The following is a 27236-nucleotide window of genomic DNA, read 5'->3' as shown; positions in this document are numbered from 1 at the left end:
CACCAAAAGGGAAATTGGCTAAGCTTAAAATGTCCTCCAAGTGAACCTATGTTGTGGTAAAAAATAGTTTTTAAAAATTGCCCTTTTTAGATCACTAAATACCCCTCTCATCCTCTGCCCCAGTCTTCAACAGCTGCCGGCACCTCTGTTTCTACCTCAGCCAACACTTCCTACTATTTAATTTCTTCTCTAGCATCCTTCCATAACATTCTCATCTTTCTAGTAATAATCATCTCTCTCTCTCTCTCTCTCTCCCTCTCACTCTCTCTCTCTCTCCATGTCCTTAATTTTCCCTCCTGCTCATTATTCCTCCTCACCTCATTCTATTCCTCTAACTACTTTGGCAGCAGAATACTATTTGTCACTTCCATATATTACTAGAAACATAGTCAATATTTTGAAAAACTATGTATTAGTTTACTTGACATAGGCTACCCAATTCTACAAAGTATCTTACTACTTGCAGTACATGCTGTATTCTTGATGGCAAGTTATCCTGGTAATATTCTGTAAATGTTTGTGTTTTATCTGTTGTATGGATTTTCTCCCCTTGTAATTAATTTCTTATCAGCTACTATAAAATGTTTTTATGTGTGTTTTTGTGGAGCCTTTTCCCCAGTTCATTGTAAAATATTTAAACGGTTGCAAGACTTTTCTCCCTTGTATATAATTACTCAACAGCTACTGTTTAAGTGTTTTTGCATCTGTTGTGGAGCTTTTCTTTCTGGTCCTCCACCGAGACCTCCACTGAAAATGGGCCAAAGACACAAATGATGGCAGTGGAATCACCCTTCCACCATTCTTTCACTTTCTAGTGGGTGAAAAATTCCTTCTGAAGTTCATACTTAAAGTAAAGAATAAAGGGTCACCAAAAACAGCTGGTCTGACAGCAAATTACATGCATCCACTTGCACACTAATCTGCCAGACCAGTACAACAGTCGGTAAACCAGACCTAGAAAGAAAGCAGAATCCCCACTATCTAATATACACCCTAATGCAAAGGCAAACATATTATTTAAATAAATGCACAAGTTCCCTCTTCCTTAAGACAGTACAGCATCATTCCTTTTTATAGTTTCTCTGCTTTTTAGTTACTCAGCATAACACCCAGAAGCAGCCATTAATGCAATTGCAAATATATTTATGCCCATTTCTTGGACTGTCAAAGTATCTGATGCAGTAAACCTTCCTCTGATCCTCAAGTAGCTCTAAATTTTTCTATACAGACTGCTGCAACAAGCTAGACTGGCTCTCTGATAAGGTTTTTATTATGTTGGCAGTCTTTTAATTTGTTTAAGCAGCCATGATTTCACAGCTTGCACCCTAACTACACCTTCAGTTTGTGTGTGTGCATGTGTGTGCAGGAGGGATGTAAACTTCCATTGCTGAAGAATAGAACATTTACTTAGAAACCAAAACATTAAAAAGGAAAAAATTCAATATTTATCTGAAAAAGAAAAATTCTGACCAGCTTACCTTTGTAGCGAGACTATTAACAAAGCTGCTGCAACAAGCCCTCTTGAGAATTTTCAAATCATTTTAAAACTGAAAATCAGTGCATTGCATGTCATTTCATTAAACTCTGATCTGATCTCCCTCATTAGACCCCAGTGTCATAACTTTTTTTCTGATAGTAGATTCTAATTACAAATTTTAAAGGTACCTACATTTTTTTTTTTACTTTCAACTCTTACACATTTCTAGCTGTGCCACTGCCACAAAAGAATGAATAACAATAACTGAAAGTATCAAGGGGCCGCTTTGCTTGCTTGGGGCCCTATGTAGCTGCCTAGGGAGCCCACAGCTGGCTCTGATACAAAGTATGAAACTCCAAAGTATGGCATTGGTGACTGACTGCAAGCCACAATAATTAAACAGGAAATAAAAAATTCTAGGAGGGACAGGGTAAAAATATGAGGCAAAATCAGTCTCAGTCTGTAAATAAAGGAGACAGTTTGCAGTAGTTTAACTGTAGCTGTTTGTTACATTTGTATCAAGCAGCTTGCTATGGTGTGAGAGTAAAAGAACCTTTTTCCTCTTTGGTCTTCAAGGTGAAGACCTTTGTCTTTCATGCTCTTGAAGCTGGCAGGGGTTGTGATCAGCAGATACCAATGATGCAGAACTGCAGTACTGATATTTGTTAATGAAATGCTGGTATTGAATTTGCAGTCGTGGTTGAAGCACTGTGGCAAGATGCTTGTTACATTTGTAGCAAGCAGCTTACTGAAGTTTCAAGTAGAAAAGCCTTTGCTGTTTTTCAGTTTAAAATTTCACAGGTGGCAGGATAAGCTAGCTATGGTGATAGACTGTAGATCAAGTGGAGGGCCTTCTTAGGTGTGGGGCCTTATTGTGCTCATTTGGCTTAATCAGCCTAAGGCCATCCCTGGCCTTGAGCATAATGTATGCAACAGAGAATAGTATATTACAACAGTATATTACAGCAATTCAGAACATTGTCAAAATCAGGATACTGACAGGATGCATTTTATTTCTCTCCAGAAACACTGTATTCTTATAGCATGCTTTATATATAGCTATTTATTAATGCAGCTCAATATTCTAAATACATTTCTAAGGTGCACAGTGTCTGTTACATAATCCACTTTTTAATATGAGACATTGTTACATTTTCTTGATTTGTCAGAAGATTGTTCAGTGAACCTGTTAGCAACTGTGCCTGATTAATATAATCTACTTTATGCCTTTGATGCTGAGCTGTAACTTTCACATGTATCTAAGACTTGTGTAACAAACAGCTGGGTAAACAAATTACAATAGAGTGAGGTATATAGTGTTCAGGGAGGAAAAGCATGGTCTACTAGGAATCTATATCAGTATAAAGTCAGTTTGTGCATAACATTTTACTTATTATTTGATGCTGTTAACTGAAACAATCCCACTTAGTCAAAGATTTGTTTAGACAGAAGCCAAACTGTATCACATAAACCTAGGGGCAATATAAACTAGCCAGTAAGCTTAAGTAGCTTGCCTTTGGTAATCCTGACTTTGGGAGACGAATGGAGTACCAGAAGAAATCACATCTGACACTGAGAGAACATGCAACTCCTCTCAGCATCTTGAGACATGAAGCTGACATGCAGCACAACCCCGGCATCATAATGCTTCATAACATTTACAACATAAAGGGCAGGTATATGTGGGATCTCTCCTATGTACTATGAAATGGAGCAGAAAACCAGAGTGGGAAATCAGGAACTACAACATGTTCTCTGGTAACACATGCTACTTATTAAGACATACTAACCATGTTTTTCAGCTTCGGCAGACGTCTTTGCCAGCAAATATAGATGAGGCCTGATATGATGATAATAACACAAATTGATCCAATAATGACAAGAACGATGAAGAGTTTCCCATAATCACTGCGGGAAGGGTTGGACCGTGACTGGCAGTTTGAAGAGGAAGTAACATTCTGGATACCAATCTAAGTAAACAATGCACAAAAATTCTCATCAACAAAGTTTCACATAACTGTGGTATTAAACTGACCTCATCTCTAAAATACCAGAAAATTATTTAAGTAAGCAGAAAATAAGATGTAAGCAGCTTAAGTACTAAGTAATAAGTACTCTATTTCCCATGAGATTCAAACATGTTTGCTGCAGATCCCAGGAGCTGTCTGCCATGACTCTTTCTGTCATTTTCTCTTTCCATGCATCTCCTCATCTTTACATACAATTTCATTCTTCCTTCCTTAATATTATTTTCTATGACTCAGGAGGGGGAGATATTGAAGCACACGCTTGCACACACACACACACACACACACACACACACACACACACACACACACACACACACACACACACACACACACACACACACACATAAATAATAACCCCCCCCCAATATTCAAAAGGCTATATCATCGAATTTCATTTTCACGAGATGAAAATCACAAAAATGAAATACCTGAATGGCAAATTTTTCCCACCTCAAAAAAACACACACTAGAGTAAATAAAACCCACCTATGTAGGGGACTACCCCTGCCCCCCAACTATATATACCAACTCCGGGATCACACTACAGTGTAGAAAAGGGCATGTTGGGCAAGTGTTTATTCTTCATTCGGGTATTTCGTTTTCCATATGTGTGTATATATACACATATATATATATATATATTTTTATATATATATATATATATATATATATATATATATATATATATATATATCTACACACACACATGCATATATATATATATATATATATATATATATATATATATATATATATATATATATATATATATATATATATATATATATATATATATATACACACACACACACACACACACACACACACACACACACACACACACACACACACACACACACACACACACAGACACACTCATTTTTTTCAATTATATTTAGGAATATAGATCATAAGTATATTGCTAAATGAATATAAGATGATGACACTGCTGACAGAAAGGTTCTGATGACAGATAACATTTACCCATCTTCTCTGCCGACTGACCTATGTATTTCGTTTTCCATATGTGTGTGTGTGTGTGTGTGTGTGTGTGTGTGTGTGTGTGTGTATATATATATATATATATATATATATATATATATATATATATATATATATATATATATCACATTCACACACTATTTTTTTCAAATATATTTTGGAATATGCATCATAAGTATATTGCTAAATGAATATAAGATGATGACACTGCTGACACAAAGGTTCTGATGACAGATAACATTTACCCATCTTCTCTGCCCACTGACCTACCTAATAATGCAGTTCTTAATAAACCAAGAGCTTATGTATTTCATTTTTTATACCCCTCTTAATAAATACCTTATGTCTGTATCATGCAATATTGAATAACATTACCTGTGTTAACCCTACTTCTTCAAGACGGTTCTGCCAGTAATGTACCACCATTCCTGTGAAATGTTTTCTCCTGACTCACTGATCTGTCTTCTTCATAACATCAGACTGTGGACCAGATTGCAAAAGACCTGCCCTCAGTGTAAGTGACTTACTTTGGCATAGGGCCTGTCTATAAACATACTTACTACGGGGACCAGATTCCAAAACATCTGCTCTCAGCCTGCGTTCAGTGTAAGTGATCAGTTACACTGAGAGCAAATCTTTTGGAATAGGGGCCTGTGTTGTCTAGTTTTCAAACATTTCTGGAAGCTGGTACCACTGTGAAGATAGTAAATCTGTAAAAAGACATTCTAACAGTATCTATCATGTTTCATTATTACTTTCTTTTCAGGACTATACATGTTATCTCTCTTTATATGACTTTTGGTGAAGGCCACGCAGCAACGAGTCTTCACTCAAACACTTCTGTTCAATTTATGCCCTTATGAAGGTCTCCAGAACAGCAAACAACACTCTAGGCATCATCGTAACTAAGGGCATCATGGCCTGAGAAAATGTGAATGGGCACAAAATATTTTATTACTTCAGTTATTTACTAGTATGACCCCATGGACAATTTTACTAAACTCTGATGTGAAGTAAAAGTAAAATGTCACATCATCTTACACTTGCATGCTTGAAGTGAAAGTTAATATAATTTATTGTGATATTTCACTGAAATAGAGTACTTATATCCTACCAAATACTGACATTATCAGTTTCAGTCATATAATGTATTATTGCATACAAAATAAACTTTCTGACAGGTCAGTTTGTTTCTCATAGAATACGTTTTTATCTGCTTCCTTGAAAATAATTCTAAAACTGGGCAAAGAATCCTCCATTTTGCAGTTCTGTAATTCACAAACATCCTGAGCACTTAGCTGCATTTATTTAAATGTGAAAGTCCTTTTCTTAAATGGTATATTTCTTGAAAGAAAATATATTCTCAAGATGAGATTTTTCTGGGATAGTGGAAAGTGACAATAAGTGCACATTTTACCTCAAAGGTATTATCAGCCTTTTATGGTATTTTAGTACTTGAAGAGAAATTCCAGGTTCTATGTCATCACATTTGCAAACAGGGAGTAAGATGCCCAGTAAAACTACATGAAAAGCAAAAGTAAACACCTATACATCAGGGCCAGTAGAAGACATGAACAGCAAGCGATTGGCAGCTGAGTTGAAATGCACCGGAGAAAGGCAAAAAAAGCTACTTCAGCTTATACAGCTACTCCAACCTATCAGAAAGATACAAGGCAAGAACATAGGGCATAACCCTTAACCGCTATTGACTACCAAGAACATGTACCTATCTTTCTCAACTGGCTCAGCCCTCAACAGTACATTTGTTTTTGCAGTAGCTGCAGAAACAGCTGAAAGCATTTCAGTCTTGCTACTCAGAACATGGCTAAAGCATAAATGTAACCACAGTGTTTACTTATTTATTTATTTATTTTACATTTGTTGACCGGGCTAGTCTGGCTGGATACATGTCCATTTTCAGCAGAGGCCCGAGGAGAAAAGCTCCACTATATACTGGTACATTACATAAAATCAATTACTATAAGATACAGCTTATAAGGATCTAAGAACTAATTGAAAGCAGAATATTAACAATACAGAAGCATTTATGCAGAAGTGTACAGTTCATAAATTACATCATTTTTACAGAAAATGTCTAATACTTAAAATACTAAATACTGTGTAGAATTCCTAATCCCATATTGTTATGAAAAGCAGGAGTAGTAATTTAGAAAGGACAGAAAAGGTAGCACATACAAAGGTCTATAACAGAGAGGATAGAGGGAGGAAAGGGAAAAGGAAGAGAGTAGTAGATATGGGGATAGAAGGAGTCCAAGTGCAGAGGCTAGTCTAGGTAGGAGCTGAAGAGATAGGTTAAAAATCAGAGTAGATGAGATGATAGGGTAGAGTGAAGAAAGTTAGTCAGGTGTACTACAAGAGTAAAGCCAGTGTTCTTGGAAGTACAGTTTAATTTTATGTTTGAAGAGACGCAAAGAAGTAATTAGTGTTATATCCCTAGGTAACAGATTCCATATCCTAGCAACAGAATTTGTGAAAAGAGAGTTGCCAGCTGAGTTGTTGGACTTTGTTTATGGGCTGTGGTATTGGTATGAGGTTTTAGTTTGGGGATCAACTTGATCTGAAAAGATTTAGACAGTGTTAAATGGGGAGCAGGTCAGATGGTTCCTGTGTTGTAGGTAACAAAATGAATCAAGGGGCAAACGTGCCATAACAAAGCACACACAACAGTCACCTGTCCATGTAACTGTAGATGAAGAGGTAACACTATTTTTGAATGTTGAAATTGTCACGATAGGATAGTAGCTCAGCTTGCAATTTAACACATTTCTAAAACTGCAGAGATGAAGCCAGTTGAATTTCTTTTGGAAGCAGATGTAGCTTGCCTACCAGCAATTACTAATGATAGTTTGTTAAAAAAACAAAATATTAAAAAAAAAAAATCACAAAATATTAAAGCAGTAGGACTGGTACACCTGAAAATTCTCATATTTAAATTATGGCACTTACACAAATTTCCTTTTACATGTGTATACAGTTCTTCTAAGTGTTGATGTGTTAATCAGCTGTCCATATTACATTAATTTTATTTTAACTGCAGGGCTAATGTATGTCACTGTACTGTGCATCAAGGTCAAGGCTGCTAAAGCACTATTGCACTGCAGTTCTCAATATCATATAACAAAAGAGTTGCATATTATAAGAGGTGAATAACATAAAATCACCAAACAATGACAATGATTCCACCACAAATGTACAAAAATGACAATGATTCCACCACAAATGTACAAAACTGATTTTTAATGTTTTATGTAGAGGGCAAGCCCCTCTGTGCTGCCCCTGTGGAGGAGTGCTCCCCTACAAATATGTTACTTAATATAATCCTTTTCACAGTCACCTTAACTCACAAAAAAGCACAGCACATATTCAGTTTTGCACACTGGGCATGGTCATCCAAAATACATAAAATTAATTTAAGCTACGTTTTGCTACACTGTCATTAGTTTTTACTGATTAAAGAAATCATCTGCATGTACACATATACATAACTACAACCAGACACACACACACACACACACACACACACACACACACACACACACACACACACACACACACACACACACACACACACACACACACATACTATATATTTGTGCATGTTTATATATCTACGTGTGTGTGTGTGTGTGTGTGTGTGTGTGTGTGTGTGTGTGTGTGTGTGTGTGTGTGTGTGTGTGTGTGTGTGTTATATACTTGACTCCATCAAGGTACCCCCTAACACTCTGATCCTTGGTGACTTCAACTAACCCACCATAGACTGGGTGAACTACTCCTGCTCATTTAATGCACTCACCCAACGATTCCTTGACTTCATCAGTTCTAACGCACTAGATCAGCTCGTCTCATCCCCCACAAGGTGAGATAACATTCTAGACTTGGTTCGCACCAACATGGGTGACCGCTGCACCACTCCCATAGTGAGTTCTTCCCTGGTGAGTTCAGACTATTGGTCTGCCTCATTTGAAGTTTCTGTCCCATCCAACCCTCTCCCCCCAGCCAGAACCAGGCTAAAAAACTTCTCAAAAGATGACTACAACCTTCTAAGGAAGGGTATCAGTAGCTTCACACCATCGTCCCCCTCAGAGGATGCAGACTGCTATGCTGAACAGTATGCCAGTGCAGTATACAAGCACATGTATAACTGCATGGGCTCAGGCATACCTAACAGAGCTAAAACCTGCTCCTCAAGGAAACACAGACCTATCTGGTGGACATCCTCTATCAACAGGCTGTACAACAAAAGGAATAAACTGTTATCCAAGGGGAAAAAAGGCACAAATTTTCAACTGGAAAAACTCCCTCCTTAGCCTCAACAAGCAAATTAGATCACTAGTGAAAACCTCCAAAGCCAATTATGAATCGAAACTAGCCTCCAGAACAAAGGGTAACCTCAAAGCCTTCTTCAGTTACATCAGGAACCACCATGGCAAAGCCAGGGTTTGTTCCAAATTAGTTCTTAATGGTACCACTTACACTGATTCTGTTGACTTAGCCAACCTAATAGCAGATAGGTTCAGTGCAAACTTCACCCCCTGCCCCCCCCCCCAAAGGCCCATTTGACATCTCCAATACTAGTCCTGCACCTCACATCTCTAAAGATCAAGTGTTATAGACCCTATCCAAGGCAAAGAACACAGCTTCCATAGGACCTGATAGTACCCAGGCTGTATTCTGTACCATCTCTAGCAGGAGGTAGCTTCGCCATTGAGCACCCTGTTCAGCCATAGCCTAAGTGCAGGCTTCATTTCAGCAGAGTGGAGAACTGCCATTGTCATCCCCTTACAAAAAGGTGTTGCCACTACTGACACTGGAAACTATCGCCCCATTAGCTTGACAAGTTTGATCTGTAAGGCCATGGAGCATATTATTATGGACTTCATAAACAAGGACATAGGCAATCTCCAAGTACTTGATCTCACCCAGTTTGGATTCGTCAAGGCCAGATCTTGCCTGTTGAACCAGGTTGACTTTTTTGAGACTGTCACCAAGACCTTGGATGAGGAAAAGTCATTGCATACAGCTTACCTTGACTTGGCCAAAACCACTGACACAATTCCCCACTCTGGCATCATCAAAAAAGCTAACACAACTTGGTGTAAATCCCTGTCTCATCAGGTGGGTGACCAACTGGGTTACTGACAGGACCCACAATGTCAAAATAGGTGCCCCCACCTCCAACAGCAGACCTGTCACTAGTGGTGTTCCCCAGGGATCTGTCCTGGGACCCCTACTGTTTAGCATCTACTTTTCAGAGGTCCAGGCAAAGAAAAAAGGCCTGTGGCTGAGCAAGTTTGTGGATGACTGTAAGTTGGGTGCTGTCGCCGACTCCCCAAATGATGTTAACATACTACAAGAGGGTCTCACAGCAACAAATGATTGGTACCAAAGTCAAGGCCTTAAGTTAACTGCAAAAAAATGTATTATCATACCATTTGGCAAAAACAAGGCCCCCACTGATTACCACATCAATGGCAACCCCCTATGCACACAACCTGTGGTGAGAGACCTGGGTGCACAGGTTGACAACAATCTCACATTCGAACATCATGTACCAGCTGTGGTCAGAAAAGCCTTTTATTTGGTTCATCTCATAAGGGATTGCATCCAGAAAAAAGGAGGTTATTACCTCTCTGTACTCCTCTCCTCGTTAGGCTAATAATTGAGTACAGCGCCCCATTTGGTATGTACCTCTCCAAACACCTGCACCAATTGGAAAGGCCACAGAAATACCTCACAAAGAGAATCCATGGTCTCTAACACCTGTCCTTTGTGGACTGGCTCAAATCACTATCACTCTACTTGGTATTATACAGATTTCTCAGAAGTGATGTGTCTCATCTACAAGGCAATCTCGGACACTGCTCTACTAGAGATGCTTCATATCCATAAGTCTAACTCCTTGCGCACTACCCAATCAAAAGGCCTAAATCTAATATGTGCCATTAACAAAACCTGCTGGAGAGATAGGTTTGTCTCCCAGAGGCTGCCCCGTCTCTGGAATAGACTCCCCATATTTGTCAAACAAAGTACGCCGCTGACCCTCTTCAACCGCAACCTTGATGAGTGGATGGGAAACCACAAATTTGTCCCAGGGGTTCCACCTGTGTCCCTCACTGACAGGGGTGACAGGTGATGATTGAGGTTTTTTTTTTGGGGATAAACTCTTGGCTAGGCTTGCAAGGGCCCCAGGGCCATTAGCCTAGTAACCTCCTATGATCATTCATATATATATATATATATATATATATATATACACACACACACACACACACACACACACACACACACACACACACACACACTCACACACTCGCACGCCGCTCCTTTTTGGCATTTACTTCTCTGAAGTCAAGGCCAGTGCCAGTGATCTCTGGATGACTGAATTTGCAGATGATTGCAAATTAGGAGCTGTCATTGAATCCCACACTAAGTATATACTGCTGCAGAGACAAAAGTACAAAGCACAACGAAAAGTTGAGGTAAAAAACACACCTTTATCAAACACAAAGCTTTCAGGTACAAGACCCTTTCTCAATGATAGACACAGGTACATTAAAATCAGACATTAAATACACGCCCAACACATCACGTGACCCGCAGCCATGGTCATGTGACTAATACATTAAAATAATTACATTACTTATAATTTTAAGACATAGACAAGTAAAATTAGATAAAATTCATACATACATATATTTGCTTACTTTTGTGTACTTATATTTACATGCACATATATATACGCAAATACATTACCTATATTACTTTAACTTAGTGTGTTGTATTTTTATTAGAACAGGTTTTAAGGAAACATCAAAATTTAATCCAGGGGATGTATTAGCTGCTAGCTTTACTATCCACTCATATTCTTTATTATCTAAATGATTACATAAGTCCCCTCCACCTGATAGAGCTAACAACACATTCTATTACTCTAAACTTGAAACTGTGTGTAGAACCACAATTTAAAATATGCTTAGAAAGAGCATTAGTCTCCACTCCCCTCCTTATACTTGATTTATGCTCTATGATGCGTTCCTTAAGTTTTCTAGTCGTCTTGCCGACATAGAAACAAGCGCATGCCTCACACGTTGCCAAATAGACAATGTTACTTGTCATACAAGTTGCATGGCACCGAAAAGTAAATATCTTCTTAGTGACAGGATGAACAAAACTACTACCACATTCTGAAGAATCAGCTTTCTGTTTGTATATATCACTACAGCAACTACAATTATAACAACTAAAGGTACCATTACCTAGTCCATTAAGGGAAGTAGCATTCACATATTCAAAATCTTTGTAAGCTAGAACATTCTTAATAGTTCTCATATTTCTGTATGTGAACAAAGGAACTTCACCTACAACTAATCTAATATCTTCCTGAGCTAATAGCACCTTCCAGTATTTCCTTATTATAGTTCTGACTGCATATGAAAGAGAGTTGTAAGACATAATAAATCTTACAGTAACACTTTTATTTAATTTGTCCATTGGGACAACAACATCTGTACTTGTATTCAAAAATACAGATGAATACTGCTTCAACAGCTACTAATGAAGGCGGGCCTGGGTTGTCTTTACGATCTTCACAACAAACTTTAAATAATTTTTTTAAACCTTTTCAACTGCAGCAAGCGGAACGCATCAAAGAACGCTCAAACAGCTCGAGGTCAACGTCGAGGGGAAGAAGTAAACATAGGAACAATATGGTAGTGCAGGACAATAAACGGAAGAATGAGAGCCCCCCAAAGCAACTGAAATTAGCCAGAAGGCAGTAGCAGGCATAGTAAATCTATCTTCCTTTGTTGTGAATGACCATCATTATTCTCTTTTGAGCAAAGGTATGAATTTTATACCTACAAGTGTGGAAGACATGGTAAAAGTTATAACTGATTTAAAATTGTTTATTAGATCTGTAGCTCTAAAAGTGAGGTTTAAAAGTGATACTTATGACTCCACTGCTTGTAAAAGACGTGAATGCGTTTGTACCAGTGTATGCTCCAGTTTTACTGGCATTTAATGACTTATGTGAAACTGAAATAAGACATGTATATAGTAATAGAAAAGCTAATGGACGTTACAATCTCTCATGATGAATACAAAGCATTGTCTGAATTAAAAAGTGAACCTAATGTGGTAATAAAGCAGGCTGATAAAGGGGGCTCCATAGTTCTAATGGATAGGAACAAGTATATAAGCTCAGTATTATCTTTGATTGGGGATGCTACTGCATACAAACTGATACAATATGCTGATGTAAAAAAGTGTATTTGTTATGTTAACATGTGTATATATGACTTACAGTTGTCAGGTGACATCTCTTTGGATCTTTTTCATTTTTTCACTGTTTCTAGTCCTATCATTCCCCAACTATATGGCATTCCGAAAGTGCATAAATCATGTGAAAATCCCCCTATGAGACCTATCGTCTCAGGAAATGGTTGGATAACAGAACCTATCTCTTTGTACTTACAGAGGCAGTTACAACCACTTTTGGATAAATGTGAAACTGTCCTTAAAGACAGCACTGATTTTCTTATTAAGCTTAGAACATGGTATTTAAAAGTTAAGCAATCTAACATGGATTGTCAGAATATATACATGGTTGTGTTAGATATTAATTCATTATTTACTGTCATACCAAATGAATATGGCATCAATTCAATAAGGGAATTTTTAAGTCACTCTTCCACTTTTACTGTTAGGCACACAGAGAACATTTGCATGTTGTTGGATATAGTTTTAAAAAATAATATCTTTATATTCAATAAGGAATATTATTTGCAGCAAATGGGGGTGGCTATGGGAACCCCGGTAGCAAATACATATGCAAACATTGTTCTCTATGAATGGGAGAAATCTTATGTTGGTAATGGAACTACCTTTTTGAATGAAAATATAGTTTTATATCAGAGATTCGTAGATGATTGCTTTCTTTTATGGAAAGGAACATCCAGTGAGTTAAAAGACTATATTATATATTTGAATAATACTACTTCCTTTCTACACTTTAAGGCTGATTATTCTAAGACATTCGTCAATTTTCTGGATATTTCTTTAACTAAGGAGAACAATGTTATTAACACTTCTGTTTTTAAGAAGGAAGTTTCAACAGGAAGATACTTGCATGCGTCTAGTATGCATGCACCCCATATTTTTAGGGGTATAGTAAGGGGGCAACTGGCAAGAGTTAGTAGGTTAAACACTGACAATGTCAAGTGTTTACAACAAATTGATGAGGCATGTGGAGACTTTAGAAGAAGTGGCTATCCAGAAGGTATGCTGGTAGAAGCTAGAGAACATGTAGTATCTAATAGGTATTCCATGTATTCATCTGTATTTTTGAATACAAGTACAGATGTTGTTGTCCCAATGGACAAATTAAATAAAAGTGTTACTGTAAGATTTATTATGTCTTACAACTCTCTTTCATATGCAGTCAGAACTATAATAAGGAAATACTGGAAGGTGCTATTAGCTCAGGAAGATATTAGATTAGTTGTAGGTGAAGTTCCTTTGTTCACATACAGAAATATGAGAACTATTAAGAATGTTCTAGCTTACAAAGATTTTGAATATGTGAATGCTACTTCCCTTAATGGACTAGGTAATGGTACCTTTAGTTGTTATAATTGTAGTTGCTGTAGTGATATATACAAACAGAAAGCTGATTCTTCAGAATGTGGTAGTAGTTTTGTTCATCCTGTCACTAAGAAGATATTTACTTCTCGGTGCCATGCAACTTGTATGACAAGTAACATTGTCTACTTGGCAACGTGTGAGGCATGCGCTTGTTTCTATGTCGGCAAGACGACTAGAAAACTTAAGGAACGCATCATAGAGCATAAATCAAGTATAAGGAGGGGAGTGGAGACTAATGCTCTTTCTAAGCATATTTTAAATTGTGGTTCTACACACAGTTTCAAGTTTAGAGTAATAGAATGTGTTGTTAGCTCTATCAGGGGAGGGGACTTATGTAATCATTTAGATAATAAAGAATATGAGTGGATAGTAAGGCTAGCAGCTAATACATCCCCCGGATTAAATTTTGATGTTTCCTTAAAACCTGTTCTAATAAAAATACAACACACTAAGTTAAAGTAATATAGGTAATGTATTTGCGTGTATATATATGTGCATGTAAATATAAGTACACAAAAGTAAGCAAATATATGTATGTATGAATTTTATCTAATTTTACTTGTCTATGTCTTAAAATTATAAGTAATGTAATTATTTTAATGTATTAGTCACATGACCATGGCTGCGGGTCACGTGATGTGTTGGGCGTGTATTTAATGTCTGATTTTAATGTACCTGTGTCTATCATTGAGAAAGGGTCTTGTACCTGAAAGCTTTGTGTTTGATAAAGGTGTGTTTTTTACCTCAACTTTTCGTTGTGCATTGAATCCCACACTGACACAAATGTTCTCCAGGAGGGGCTGACACAGATAAATAACTGGTGTCAGAGTCATGGACTAAAACTAAATACCAAGAAATGCATAGCAGTATCCTTTCGGAAGTCGTCTACCCCTGGTAACTATCATATTGACCACACACCTCTTAGTGTTGACCCAGTAGTCAGGGACTTAGGGATACACATAGTTTTGACCATCATGTGTCTACAGTAGTAAGGAAATCATTCTATGTTGCACAACTGATAAACAAAGGTATGGCATCCATGTCCAAGGAAGTCATTGTTCCACTGTATTTGGCATTCATAAGACCTATCATTGAGTACAATGCTCCCTTTGATATGTACCTAACCAGGCATATCACAACAACTGGAATGTCCACAGAGGTTCCTGATTAAAAGAATACAAGGTGTAAGTAAAATGTCCTATGCAGACTGCCTCAAGGCTCTATCCCTGTATTCGGTCTCCTATAGGCTTTTGAGGGGAGATCTATGCCTGGCATACAGGACAGTATTAGACCCCACTCTGATGGACCTCCTGCATATCCACAAAAGAAACAGCACCAGAGTTACCCATGCACTTAAACCTTGCCTGTGATACAAATAGCACCTGTTGGAGAGACAGGTATGTATCCCAGAGACTACCCCATCTATGGAACAGGCTCCTCATCTATGTAAAGCAGATTTCCTCCATAATCCAATTCAAGTGCAACTTGGACAATTGGATGGGGAACAGGAAATTCATCCCTGGTTTGGCACCTATGTTCCTAAAGGACACAGGCAACCTGTAAATGGTTCATCTCCTAGGCCCCTGCTTGAAAATGTTTTATCTCCTAAACCCCTGCTTATACTTATCAAGGGTATCATAACTTGTCAGAGATTTGGGATGCATGGCCAGGCATAAAAAGGCCCTTGTGGTCATTAGCCTAGTAAACATCTATGCACCTATGAACCTATGAATTAAAGTAACAGCAGCCCCTAACATTCTTTCTGTGTAGACTCCTTTCCATGGCTGTATTCCAATAGGTTTTGGAATTCGAGGGAAAGCCAGCACTGAGTCTACACAGTTACTTTATCGCTTATTGAGTAGCTCTGCTACCCTGGATTGGTTGATTACCATACAATTCAGCTGTGCATGCTGCAATTAGCATGTCATAGTGTTTACCATGGTTGTGTGGCTCTACACACCGTGTAGAGCAACTTAGTGAATACAAAACAGTGCACTACCACAACACACACAGAGTCTTAGTGGACAGTGTAGGGTTTATTGAATCTGCCTGTTTATATTTAAAGGGGGAAAAGATTAAGGCTTTACTGGAAAAGCTCACTCAGACTCTTTCACATACTACTGTGAGATAAAAGTTAATTTGTTTCCCTGTTGTGTTGTTTAGTGGCTTGTTCTGTTTTGTACATTGTGGTATATTTTCATTTCACTGTGATTTAATTACATTCTCTTTTCGACTGCAAATTAAAACAAGGAAAGGAACAAAAGCGTTGTCTCCTGTGAGATACATATACATTCAAACAGGTCACTTAAGGTTAATCACCTATGAAATGAGGGAGGAGCTAGGAAGTAGAACTTGTATTTAAAGGGGGGGATAAAGCTTTACTGGAAGAGCTCACTTAGACTCTGCCATAGTATGCTGTGAGAGAAAGGTTAGTTTACTTCCTTATATCGCTTCTTTTACTTTGTATTACTTTGCTGCTTTCTTTTATTTTGTATATTGTCATGTATTTTCATTGCACTGTGTTTTAACTGCATTCTGATTTTCATTGCAGATTTAAACTAGGAAAGAAGCCAAAGTTGTGTCTCTTGTGAATCATAAAGAAATTAGAACAGGTCACTTAAGGTTAATCACATGTGAAATAATAGAGATGCTAGGAATCAGACCTTCTGTTTAAAGGAGAAAAAACGTTTTACTGGAAATCTTACTATTGCTCTGCCAGAGACTGCTGTTTGTTTCCTTGTATTACTTCCTGTAGTTTGTATTACTTTGTTGCTTTCTTCTATTTTGTATATTGTGGCGCATTTTCATTACACTATCATTAACTGCATTCTGTTTTCCATTGCAGATTTAAAACAGGAAAGAAACCAAAGTTGTGTCTCTTGTGAGTCACACAGAAATTAAAATTTTCCTCACCCTTCCTTCCTGCTGTTGTGTTCCTAAACTCACTATGTCTCTAGTTTTCTACCCTTTATATAAATTTGATCACATAATTCCATCCCCTCTCCTCTTTCATTGGCTGTTTTGAGTAAACACAAAATCATGATTTGTGTGAAATCACGCCACTTAAGCTATTTGGTATCATAGGATCATAGGAGATTACTAAGCTATCAACCCAGAAGTCATTTCAAACCTAGCTGTTTCATCCCAATGTAATACTATAGAAGTGCTAGTCAGTAACCAAAATTGCATTTAGCAATGACTATCCATGTCCAGGAGGATTGTGTGCACTATCCCCGGTAAGAATTTATGGTGCCCCATCTACTCAAACAGGTTCCTCTTGAACAGTGTCATAGAGGTGCTCTGTTTTACATGAATTGGTAGCCTATTCCAAAGACAAGACAGTTACTGGGAGACAAATCTGTCCCTCCAGCATGGCCTATTTAGGTCCCTGGAATGGGTAGCTCTAGTCCCGATTGATTTATGAATATGCAGCAAGTTCATTAGGTTTAGGACTGTGATTGCTCTGTAAGCCAGGCATAAGACTCCCTTAAGAAGTCTATACAATACACAGTATAGTGACAGGGACTTTAGTGAAAGGCACATGCTGGAGTCCCTTGACCTTCTTAGAAATGTCTGAGGTCTCTCCAGTTGCTGCAGGTGCTTTGTATGATACATGCAGAATGGGGCGTTATACTCAATTATAGGCCCAATTACTGCCAAGTATAGAGGAGTTATAACCTCCTTTGCTCTTGAGGCAATGCCTTTACTAATCAAGTGTGCTACATAGAAAGCTTTCCTTACTACAGTAGACACACAGTGGTCAAAGTTAAGGTTGCAGTCAACTTGTGATCCCAGATCCCTTACCACTTTGTGGGTACTTAGGGTATTGTTGTTGATTTGACAGTGTGAAGGGATATTGTTTGTGCTGAAGAAAACGATGATGCATTTCTTTGCATTCATTTTGAGACCGTGACTAAGACACCAGTTGTTGGTCTGTGTAAGACCCTCCTGGAGTATACTGACATAATTTGGGGATTCAGTAATTGCACCCAGTTTTCATTCGTTTGCAAACCTAGACAGCCACAACCCCTTAGTTTTGACCTGATCTTCTGAGAAGTATTTACCAAAAATAGGGGGCTCAGCACTGACCCCTTTGGCACTCTGTTGGTGACAGGAATGCTGGTTGATGTGGAGTCACCCACTTTGATAATGTGTGTCTGATTTGTGAGACAGCTGGCAACCCATCTTACAACAAAGGGGTTTACATTCAACTTGCTAAGTTTATCGGTAATGCCTGGGTGTGGGATTGTGTCGAAAACCTTTGCCAAGTCAAGGTATGCTGTGTGCACAGATCTGGCGTCATCAATGGCCATGGTCACATTTTCAAACAAATCCACCAGATTTGACAGGCAGGATCTGCCCTTGATGAAGCCGAATTGGGTTGGATCCAAGGTTTGGAGGACACCTTTGTCTTTATTTATGTGGTCCATAATGATATGTTCCATGGACTTACAGATGAGGCTGGTCAGGCTTATGGGTCTGTAATTCCCTGGCTCTGTTGCTAGGCCTCTTTGTGGAGGGAAATAACTGTTGCTGTTCTCCATTCTGCAGGATAGAAGTCTGTGTTTAGGCTATAATTGAAAAGGGTAGTTAAAGGTGATACTAGTTCATGTTCTAGCCTGTTTAGAATAGAGCCAGGGATGCTGCCTGGTCCCATAGAAGATGTGTTTTTTGCCTTGGACAAGGCTTTGATGACCTGCTCTTCAGATATGTAGGGTGGGGAGAAGTTTGGGGGAAGGGTTGTTATAAGTTTGGAGAGGATAAGGGAGTGAAATTTTTACCAAACCTATCTGCTAGCAGGTTTGCTATCTCTGTGGGGTCAGTGTGTGTGATACAGTTAATCACTTGTTATTCACATGCTTGAGTCCTACCTTTTAGGCTACATATGTAGCCTTATGGTTATCCTTGGCTGCGCTAAGTTTTTCTCAAAGAAGCCCTTACAGGATTTGACAAGTTGCCATATTTGCCTGTTGAGGCTGAGGAGGGTGGTTTTCCATTGTTGGGGCCTCACCTTTGTCTTCTTGGACAGCAATGTTTCACATTTGTTGTAAAGTTGGTTGATATTGGATGTCCATCATGGCAGCTTGTTTTTACTTGGTGTGGTCTAGCTTTGATTCTTTCTGGTACAGCCGAGTCTATACACTTATGCAAGTGATTGTACGGGGCTTTACTGTAAGCTTCGGTGTTGTTACCACTTCCAGCTGGGGGTAGGGCTTGGAATACATTTACAATCTCACCTAGGAGGGCATAGTTTGCTTTGGTGAAGTTTTGTAGTCTGATTTTGTCCTTTGTGAGTTCTGGTGTTAGTGCCAACTTGAAAGTGACTGATTTGTGGTCAGATTTAACTATTGAGGCTTTCAACAGTTGCATCTGTTTGACATGCTAGTGAGAACCAGATCTAGTATGTTTGTTCCTCTTGTTGGGGTATGAACAATTTGTTCCAGGGCATTTGAGTAAACAATGTCAAGGAGCTTTTGCACTACCGAGTTAGGGCTAATGTAGGTTTCCCATTTGATGGTGGGATAATTGAAATCACCCATAAGCAGACTGTTCAGTAATATTTGGATTGTCTCCAGTTTGGTCAAGTAGGGTTCATGCACATAATGACCCATGGAGGGGGATCTATGACTGGCTATGATTTGAATGGGGGTCTTACCCACCATAACCTGAACTTGGAGTAACTTCATGGAGTTGTCCAGTCTAACTAGATGAGAGGTGAATTTATCTCTAATAGAGATAGAAACACCATCTCCTTTGGTTCTCACACATTTGTTTTGTGGTCTAAAGGTGCGGAAGACATTGTAGGCTTATAAGGCTGGGGTACTCTCTGAGGCCTTGAACCAGGTTTCTGTGTCTGCACAAACATCTACATCTTCCAGTGCTAGAAGCGCTTCTAGGGTGTAAAGTTTTTGGTTTAAGCTCCTTGCGTCTAGCAGCATGACCCATATTTTGTTATGATTGGCAAATTTCATGTCGATAAGCTTGTTTTCAAGATCTTGCCTAAAAAGGAACTATGGGGGAGGCAAGAGCCTTTGCCAGCAGCCAAAAGCCTAGTGGTGCCAGATGCAAACTGTCTCTGGCAAAGCAGCAAGGTTTGTCAACCATAGCTTCCCAGGCTGACAGGAACTGGATCTCCTTTGAATGACACCAAAAACTAAGCCAATTACTGAAATCAATAATTTTTTGTTTATATCATAGCATCATTCTAGGTGAGGGTAGTATGCTGCTCAAGGCTAGGAACATACCTGCCTGGGACACATACTCAAAGAGCTCAGTCATGTCTCTCTTCATATACTCCAATGAGGTATGTCTCCTGTTGTTCACTCTAACATGAACTATGACAGAGTCATAATGGTACTTGATGCTGAGAGACTTGAGTGCATACATCATCTCATGAATCCACACCAGACAGACAGCTGACCGTGACTTTCTCCTTGTCCAGCCTGGTGAGTGGGACATCACTGTGTCTCACTATGGAGTCTCCAGTGACAAAAAAAAATATTTTTGAGTGTTATGACTTACGGGCTTGGTAGGTGAGAAACTGGTGTTACTGTGTGTCATTGGTGCTGTGGGAACTGAATTAGCTGTAGCAGTCTTGTGTTTTGGAGATCTCTGGTGTTTCAGTAAGTTTTTATAAGCGAACATCCGTGTATGTTGATTTTTGTTTTTGATGCATACTATATGTATGAGTAGTGGTACTACGTGCATGGGTAGTGGTGGGTGGGTTGACAACCTCTTTAGTGTTACTGTTTTGAGTGCGAGATAGCATGGATTCAAGATTTGTGGTGAAGATACATTTCTTGCACTCTGTACTGGAGTGAATTATTAGTAGAGGGTTGTCAGTGTACATGAGGAAATTGAAAACTAGAATATATGAACACAATTATGATATTAGGAACAACAATGAAAGGAATGCGTTATTTAAACATACTTTAATTTGTGAAAAAGCTAAGTTTCATTTTTTTGGCTTAGTAGAAGTTCCTATAGAGGTAAGAGCTGGACTCTGGGAGACCACAATAGAATTTAAAGAATTATATTGGTGGTTGGTTTTGGAAGCTAATAGTGCCCCCCACTTAATGAGAATGTCTCAATAGCCCATGTGTTAAAATACAAAGTAGCTGCTACAGTATTATTAATTATTAATTTTGTTCTCCATATTGTATAAAAATAATAATATTAGGCATATTATAAGATTTTTAGAATCCATATGTTTTATGATTTTTATATTTTATGATTTTCATATTTATGTAGTTTTATACACATGTATTTAACATTTTAGCCACTAGATGGAGACATTAGGTGTTTTTAATTGTTTACCAAAGGAAAAGCTTAATGACATTATTTTAATTTCTAAACTATGGTTGTAATGTGTTTTTATAGTGTTACCATATATACAGTTACACTCTCATTTGTGCCTTGTATGTTTTAAGTTTTTATAGTGTATAGTTTATTTTTTATATAGCTGTATACATTTTAGTGGCACTGAGTTTTAATTTGAGGTTAATTGATTTATTAATTGTTTTTTCAAAATTGATTTTTAAAAAAGGTTGCCAAACATTCTGTTTAATTCCTTGTGTCCTGATGGATTTGTTGAGTCCTTTTCCTTAATGCTCGATTCTGTCTGGGTATATGGCTTAATGGAAAGCTCAAGAAAAGTCACAGATTCATTTCTACAGTTAGAAAAGTATTCCTTACCATCTTATTTAATGGACACAGGTAAGAATAAGATACATGTGATGGTATTGCAGTGATATTACTTGTGGTTTATTACTTGTGGATGACAGTCAACATGAAGGATTTACATAACAACATCAGTCATGAACATGGGTTAGAAAAAATAAGGTGTGAGCTTTCAAATGAAAACAAATTTCTATCACTTGTTTTAGTTGATTTGCTCAACTTTTTCCACTCTTTTGTTATCAGTTCTGGTTTATTCCAGCTCATACCATGGTTGCTGTGTCCCATATGTAGTACCCTGCATTTACTTGCACTGAACAGCTTTCACCTTTATGCCTACTTGGTCCTGATTTCGGAATCTTTTTGTAGATTCTCTCCATAATGTTCTGCTGTACTCATATTTGTGTTGTCAACAAAGAGTTTGATTCTGCTACATTTCCTACATATATGTCTGAAATAAACACAGTTAATAGTATCAAACAAGATACCATCCCCTGTGGTACCCAAGTAGTAATTTCCCTTATTTGTGATACCCTTCTTAACGCAATTTACTTTGTCCCACCCTTTAAACAAACAGTAGTCGAGTTTCTCAGGCTGGGTCCTACCCATAATGCAGCTGCTTTCACAGCAGCCATTTCTGTAGAATCAAATTAAAGACCTAGGTAAAGTCTAAAATGACCACTTCTACCAGTAATTCTCTATCAAGTTCTCATGAAGCCCAGTCCTAAAACTGGAAAAGATTCAATTCAGTTTGCTCATTTTTTGGAATGAGTTGTCATCTAAGAAGCAACCAATTTTTCTAGCAGAAGTCTCTCCATGGCTTTACTTGGGTAAAAGGCCTGGATTTTCCTGCATTTTTTCCTGCTTACCCCCTATGTAAAGGCACCACTCTTTACATTTTCAATCCTCATGCACTTCTGCAGTGACAGGAGATCTTTTAAAAGATCTCCAAAATGGGATCCGGTAGCACACTGTCAAGATTTTCAAACATGTTGGAACTGGACCGTTTGGTCTTTCTGTCTCACCTATCCCCTATGTAACCAGTTCCCTTTCTATATCCTCATTTTCTATCATGACACATGTACTGTCCTCTACCAACTCTGTCCTACCTTCCTCCCAGCCTGGTACTCTCTCCAGCTTTTCCTTTGTGAAGATAGGTGAATTATTCATTCAGCACTGCTGCTTTTTCTCCATAGTCTGTTATACTCCTTTGCTCACCTTTCCCAAATCTGTTCTGTCATTTCTCCTTTCTGCTATATACCTAAAGTATGGTATCTTGCTGAAATTGTGTATACCAAAACTGTGCTTCTTGGATTATGAGACTAAATATGTGAATAAACAACATATTTATTTATTTATTATTTATTTATCATTTGTTTACCAGGACAGTCCGGCTGGACAGCTAGTGTCAGTTTTCAGCGGAGTCCTCGGGAGAAAAGTTCCATACAGTTACAGAATAAAGAGTAATGCATGGTAGAACTTAAAGGTTACAGAGTATGAATGATAACAAGTTAGGAAACATGCTGTAGAATGGTTAACAATATTAAAAGAAATACAAAGTTGTGGTACAAATATATGACCATAGCACTTTTGTAGGGTTGATACAATTTGTGTACATGAGATTTTTGTAGTAAGAACATATTTACAGTATATACAATATATACAATGAGCATGGGTAGAGCGCAGTGTCAGTATTCACCGGAAGCATCAGGAACTAACATCCTACAGTAGCGGAGAGGCTTCAGGAAGGTCCATTGCAGTTACATAAGTGGTTGGTGAAAAGGTGTGATTTGAGGAGGTTTTTGAAAGTGGATGTGCAATATTGTAACATGAGGTAGGGAGGCAGGGTATTCCATCTTTTGGCGACTTAAATCCAAGGTTGCAGTACTTTGGACTATTCCCCTTACTCCAAGATACACAGAGCTTGGAATTTGCATACACAAGCAACAGGGATCTGCAAAGATAAAGCCTCCCATGATGGGGGCACAGGGGCAAAGCCACCCTGAAAAAAATACTTTAATGGCATTACAGTGAGCTTCGAGATTCACTGAAAATATTTATCCACTCCTGCATTATTCTGTACTTTAAAATTTTTGGGTCCCCAACCCAGATGACCATTAAGCCTCCCAAGCCCAGGTACCCATTTGACACATTTCTTTCTCCTTAGAGCAAGAGCCAGGCTCATTCACTCCCGTTTGGGGTGAGAGTGGACTTCTTTTGGTGCTAGTGAGTCTGCATACACTATTTATTTGAATCCCAATACTGCAAAGCAAATATGATGAAAGATGCTTTCAGTGCACCTGAAAGAAAGATTTTTTGGTAGGGAAATTCTCCACTTACTTCCAACAAATATATATATATATATATATATATATATATATATATATATATATATATATATATGTATATATATTAAAGGACAACAATTGGATTCTGTTATGTTATTAAATGCTCAACTTCTCTGTCCTCTGTCCCTGCGACAAATAAACAACAATACAACATGTAAAATATTTTAAATCAACTGTTTTTCTCCACTAGAACAGTACCTCACTGCACTGTGGTGGTTTCACTTTCAAAAAAAAACTTTTTTTCCTCCCTGATAAAGCTTGCTGCAGTCTCCATTTCATTGATGTCATCAACACCTATGAATACAGGTAGTTTTCTGGCCAATTCCTTCCCCAAACTGACATTTCCACGATCTTCCTAAAAACCCACCCATGCTGTGATGTCACAGTTGCCTGGTCCTTTTCCTACCCATATAGAAAGTAAAGGCTAGAACAAGGAAACAGTACATGATTCAAGACTAGCAGTGGGCTGTCAATCACAGGTGGTAACAGCTCAAATTACCCTTAGCAGTTTGACAGCTAGGGAAGTTAGATGTGAAGGGGGATAGGAGATGAAAGTCAAAGTAGTATAATTCAGGCTTCACAAAACACTGCAGTTTAGCCATTCTAAAAAGAAGCAGCATTAAAAAGCACTTTGAAAGTCTGTTCTGTGGCATTTGCACTGTTTGTGTTTTAAGTAGTCAATGAATGGCATGAAAGGTTACTTAAAACTGATTGAAAGACAGCAGTGTATGCATGTAAAATCAATGCAGTGGCAGGAGCTTCAGGAAGAAATAAGCATACATGACATAATTGTTTACAGACAAGCACTGCAAAATGGGACAGACTAAACAATCAAAATTATTTCAAGATGCCAGAACCCATGTGGTCAGACTCAGAAGTTGTGTATAAAAATATTTAAAAACCTGTACATAGTTCCAGAGTGGTGCTAAAATGTAGAAAACACTAAACCATGATGAAATAAACATGTCTTTTTGAGTCTGTTGGTGCAGTTCTCCTTTAACTCCACATCTGCAAACCAGTGAAGAAAATGGCAAATTCTAGGTGCACCAAAATCTACTTTCAGTGTAATTTCTTCACAGTATCAGGACTTGCAGAAAATGTTTCAAACAGCTGTCACATTTCTGACTTCATTTGCTCATTATTTTTTAAAGTTGCAGGACTTGAAATTATGGGTCTCACTATTCCAATAAGGAGTTTTTAATAGTCATTATTCCTCTTCTTTACCTCTTTTGCTGATTTCTTTTTTACTTATATTTTGCTCCGCTCACCTCTTCGGTTGTGTTTTGTTTCTCTTCTTGTCCTATGTGTACTCCCCCACCTCCTCACCCACTTCCCTTCTCCTCTTGTTCAAAGTCTTTTGTCGTAATCACTAGCTTTTTATTGCTGTGTATCTGCAGTAGCATTTCCCGCTTCCACCTTTGTTGCCTGTTCCTCAGGCTCTCATCTAAAGCACTAACTGCTCCATTCCTGACCCATTTTCTTACGGTGTTTATTCCCTCTCTTTGTCTATAGACCCTAATGCATCCATGATCTTCTCATCAATTTAGCGTAATCCATGTCTTTAAAATCTCAAACTGCCTTCTTTGTCTTTGCATTCTTATCCTTCCAAAGGCTGCAAGTCAAAGTAACATGAGTACTAATAGCTTATACTGCTTTCACAGAAAAATCCTTCTTCCCCTCCACCTTTGTTAGTACCTCATCAAAGAATTCTATCATTTTTAGTACAGTCCCACCCCAGTTAGCTGAACAACTTGCAGTCTACAACCTCAACTAACTCTCACTTCACTTCCTTTCTGCTTCTGTCACATACCTCACTATTTTGTTTCTTCTCCCATTTCTCACCATCCTTCCTTGATGTGTCTGGGGACAAATAGACTACACTGCTTTACTTGTATTCTGTTTCATCTAACACAACCATCACGGTATTCAACTTTGATTATGGTGTTTTGCCCTCTTGCCCCTTAACAGGGTGGTGTTTTGCATCATCCCTGACCTTGCATCTCATGTCCTCCTTTGTGTGGCCTGCTATTCCACCTTAGTTCCTCCCTCTCTTATAACTGAAGAACAACCTCTTTCCAAACACCTCTATGACCAACACTGTTTTAAGACTAGCATATGTTTCTATAAACATATAACCAATGTCCATCCTCCCCTCCTACATCACTACTTGCAGTTTAACCTTCTGCCTAATCTGACTCTTTGCATCACTAACCTTGTCTGTTTTGCTGTGTTTTGCATTTTCCCTTTGTATATTGCATAAACATCTTCCCCTTCCTTTTCAACTGTGAGACTTCCTCCCCTCTTCCATATTATTTTATAAATATGCTCACTGAAATGTAACTTTCCAATCCTGCTATAAGAACCTCTGTCCCTTCTGGGCAGAGAAGACTGTTCCTAGAACACAGCAGGTCTGACTGCCAGGCCTTCTTTCTTTCTTTTCTTTTATTTATTTTTTTTGCTAATGAATCCCTTCTCCCTTATTTATTACCACAGACAGTCAATCTTCTAAAATCCCTTCCTTCCTTCATTTAATGGATGCCTGCACAGGTATTACTTTTGAGAATGCAACATCCAAATCCACATTATAGCATCTCTCTCTTTCATTTCCCTTGTCCGGGCTGTTGCCACCTCAACTTTCTCCTCTTGCACGCCACAGCTGCTTGCACCAACCACATGCATCAACTCCTCCATCCTGGTAACCACTTTGGCCACTTCTTCTTATGTCTCACTGAGTCTAATCCCTCAGGGTGATTTCAGTGCAACTTGGTCCCTCCTGTCTCCTTATTTGACTGTAATCTCTTCAATTACAAAGTCTCTAATTAGCACAAAACACTCTTCCCTGACCCCATATTGGCTGCCATCTCCATCACTTTCTGATGCTTATCACTGGCTCTTCTATCTGCAGTCTTCACCCTCTCTAGATGCATGACTCTAGCCTTCTTCACTGTCTGTGCTGGTTACCTTATTCCAAGTGCTTCATCTGATCACTTTTTCAGCTTTTTGGAGCTCTGCCAATAATCTCTAAAAGTGTTTTTTCCC

General features: G+C 38.3%; 1 protein-coding gene across 1 annotated transcript in view; it reads right to left on the bottom strand.

Annotated features, from left to right (window-relative positions):
- PODXL2 (podocalyxin like 2) overlaps nucleotides 1-27236 on the bottom strand; it is a 784555-nt gene that overhangs the window by 109400 nt on the left and 647919 nt on the right. The window contains exon 7 of the mRNA XM_044078468.1: nucleotides 3268-3447. Within this exon, the coding sequence (XP_043934403.1) occupies nucleotides 3268-3447 (180 nt within the window). The remainder of the gene's footprint in view (nucleotides 1-3267; nucleotides 3448-27236) is intronic.

Source organism: Protopterus annectens, chromosome 7.part1, assembly GCF_019279795.1.
Source record: "Protopterus annectens isolate FY-2018-M chromosome 7.part1, PAN1.0, whole genome shotgun sequence".
In the NCBI taxonomy this organism is placed as follows: domain Eukaryota; kingdom Metazoa; phylum Chordata; order Ceratodontiformes; family Protopteridae; genus Protopterus; species Protopterus annectens.
The sequence above is the reverse complement of the archived record's forward strand: the minus strand, read 5'-3'. Positions and strand labels throughout refer to the sequence as shown.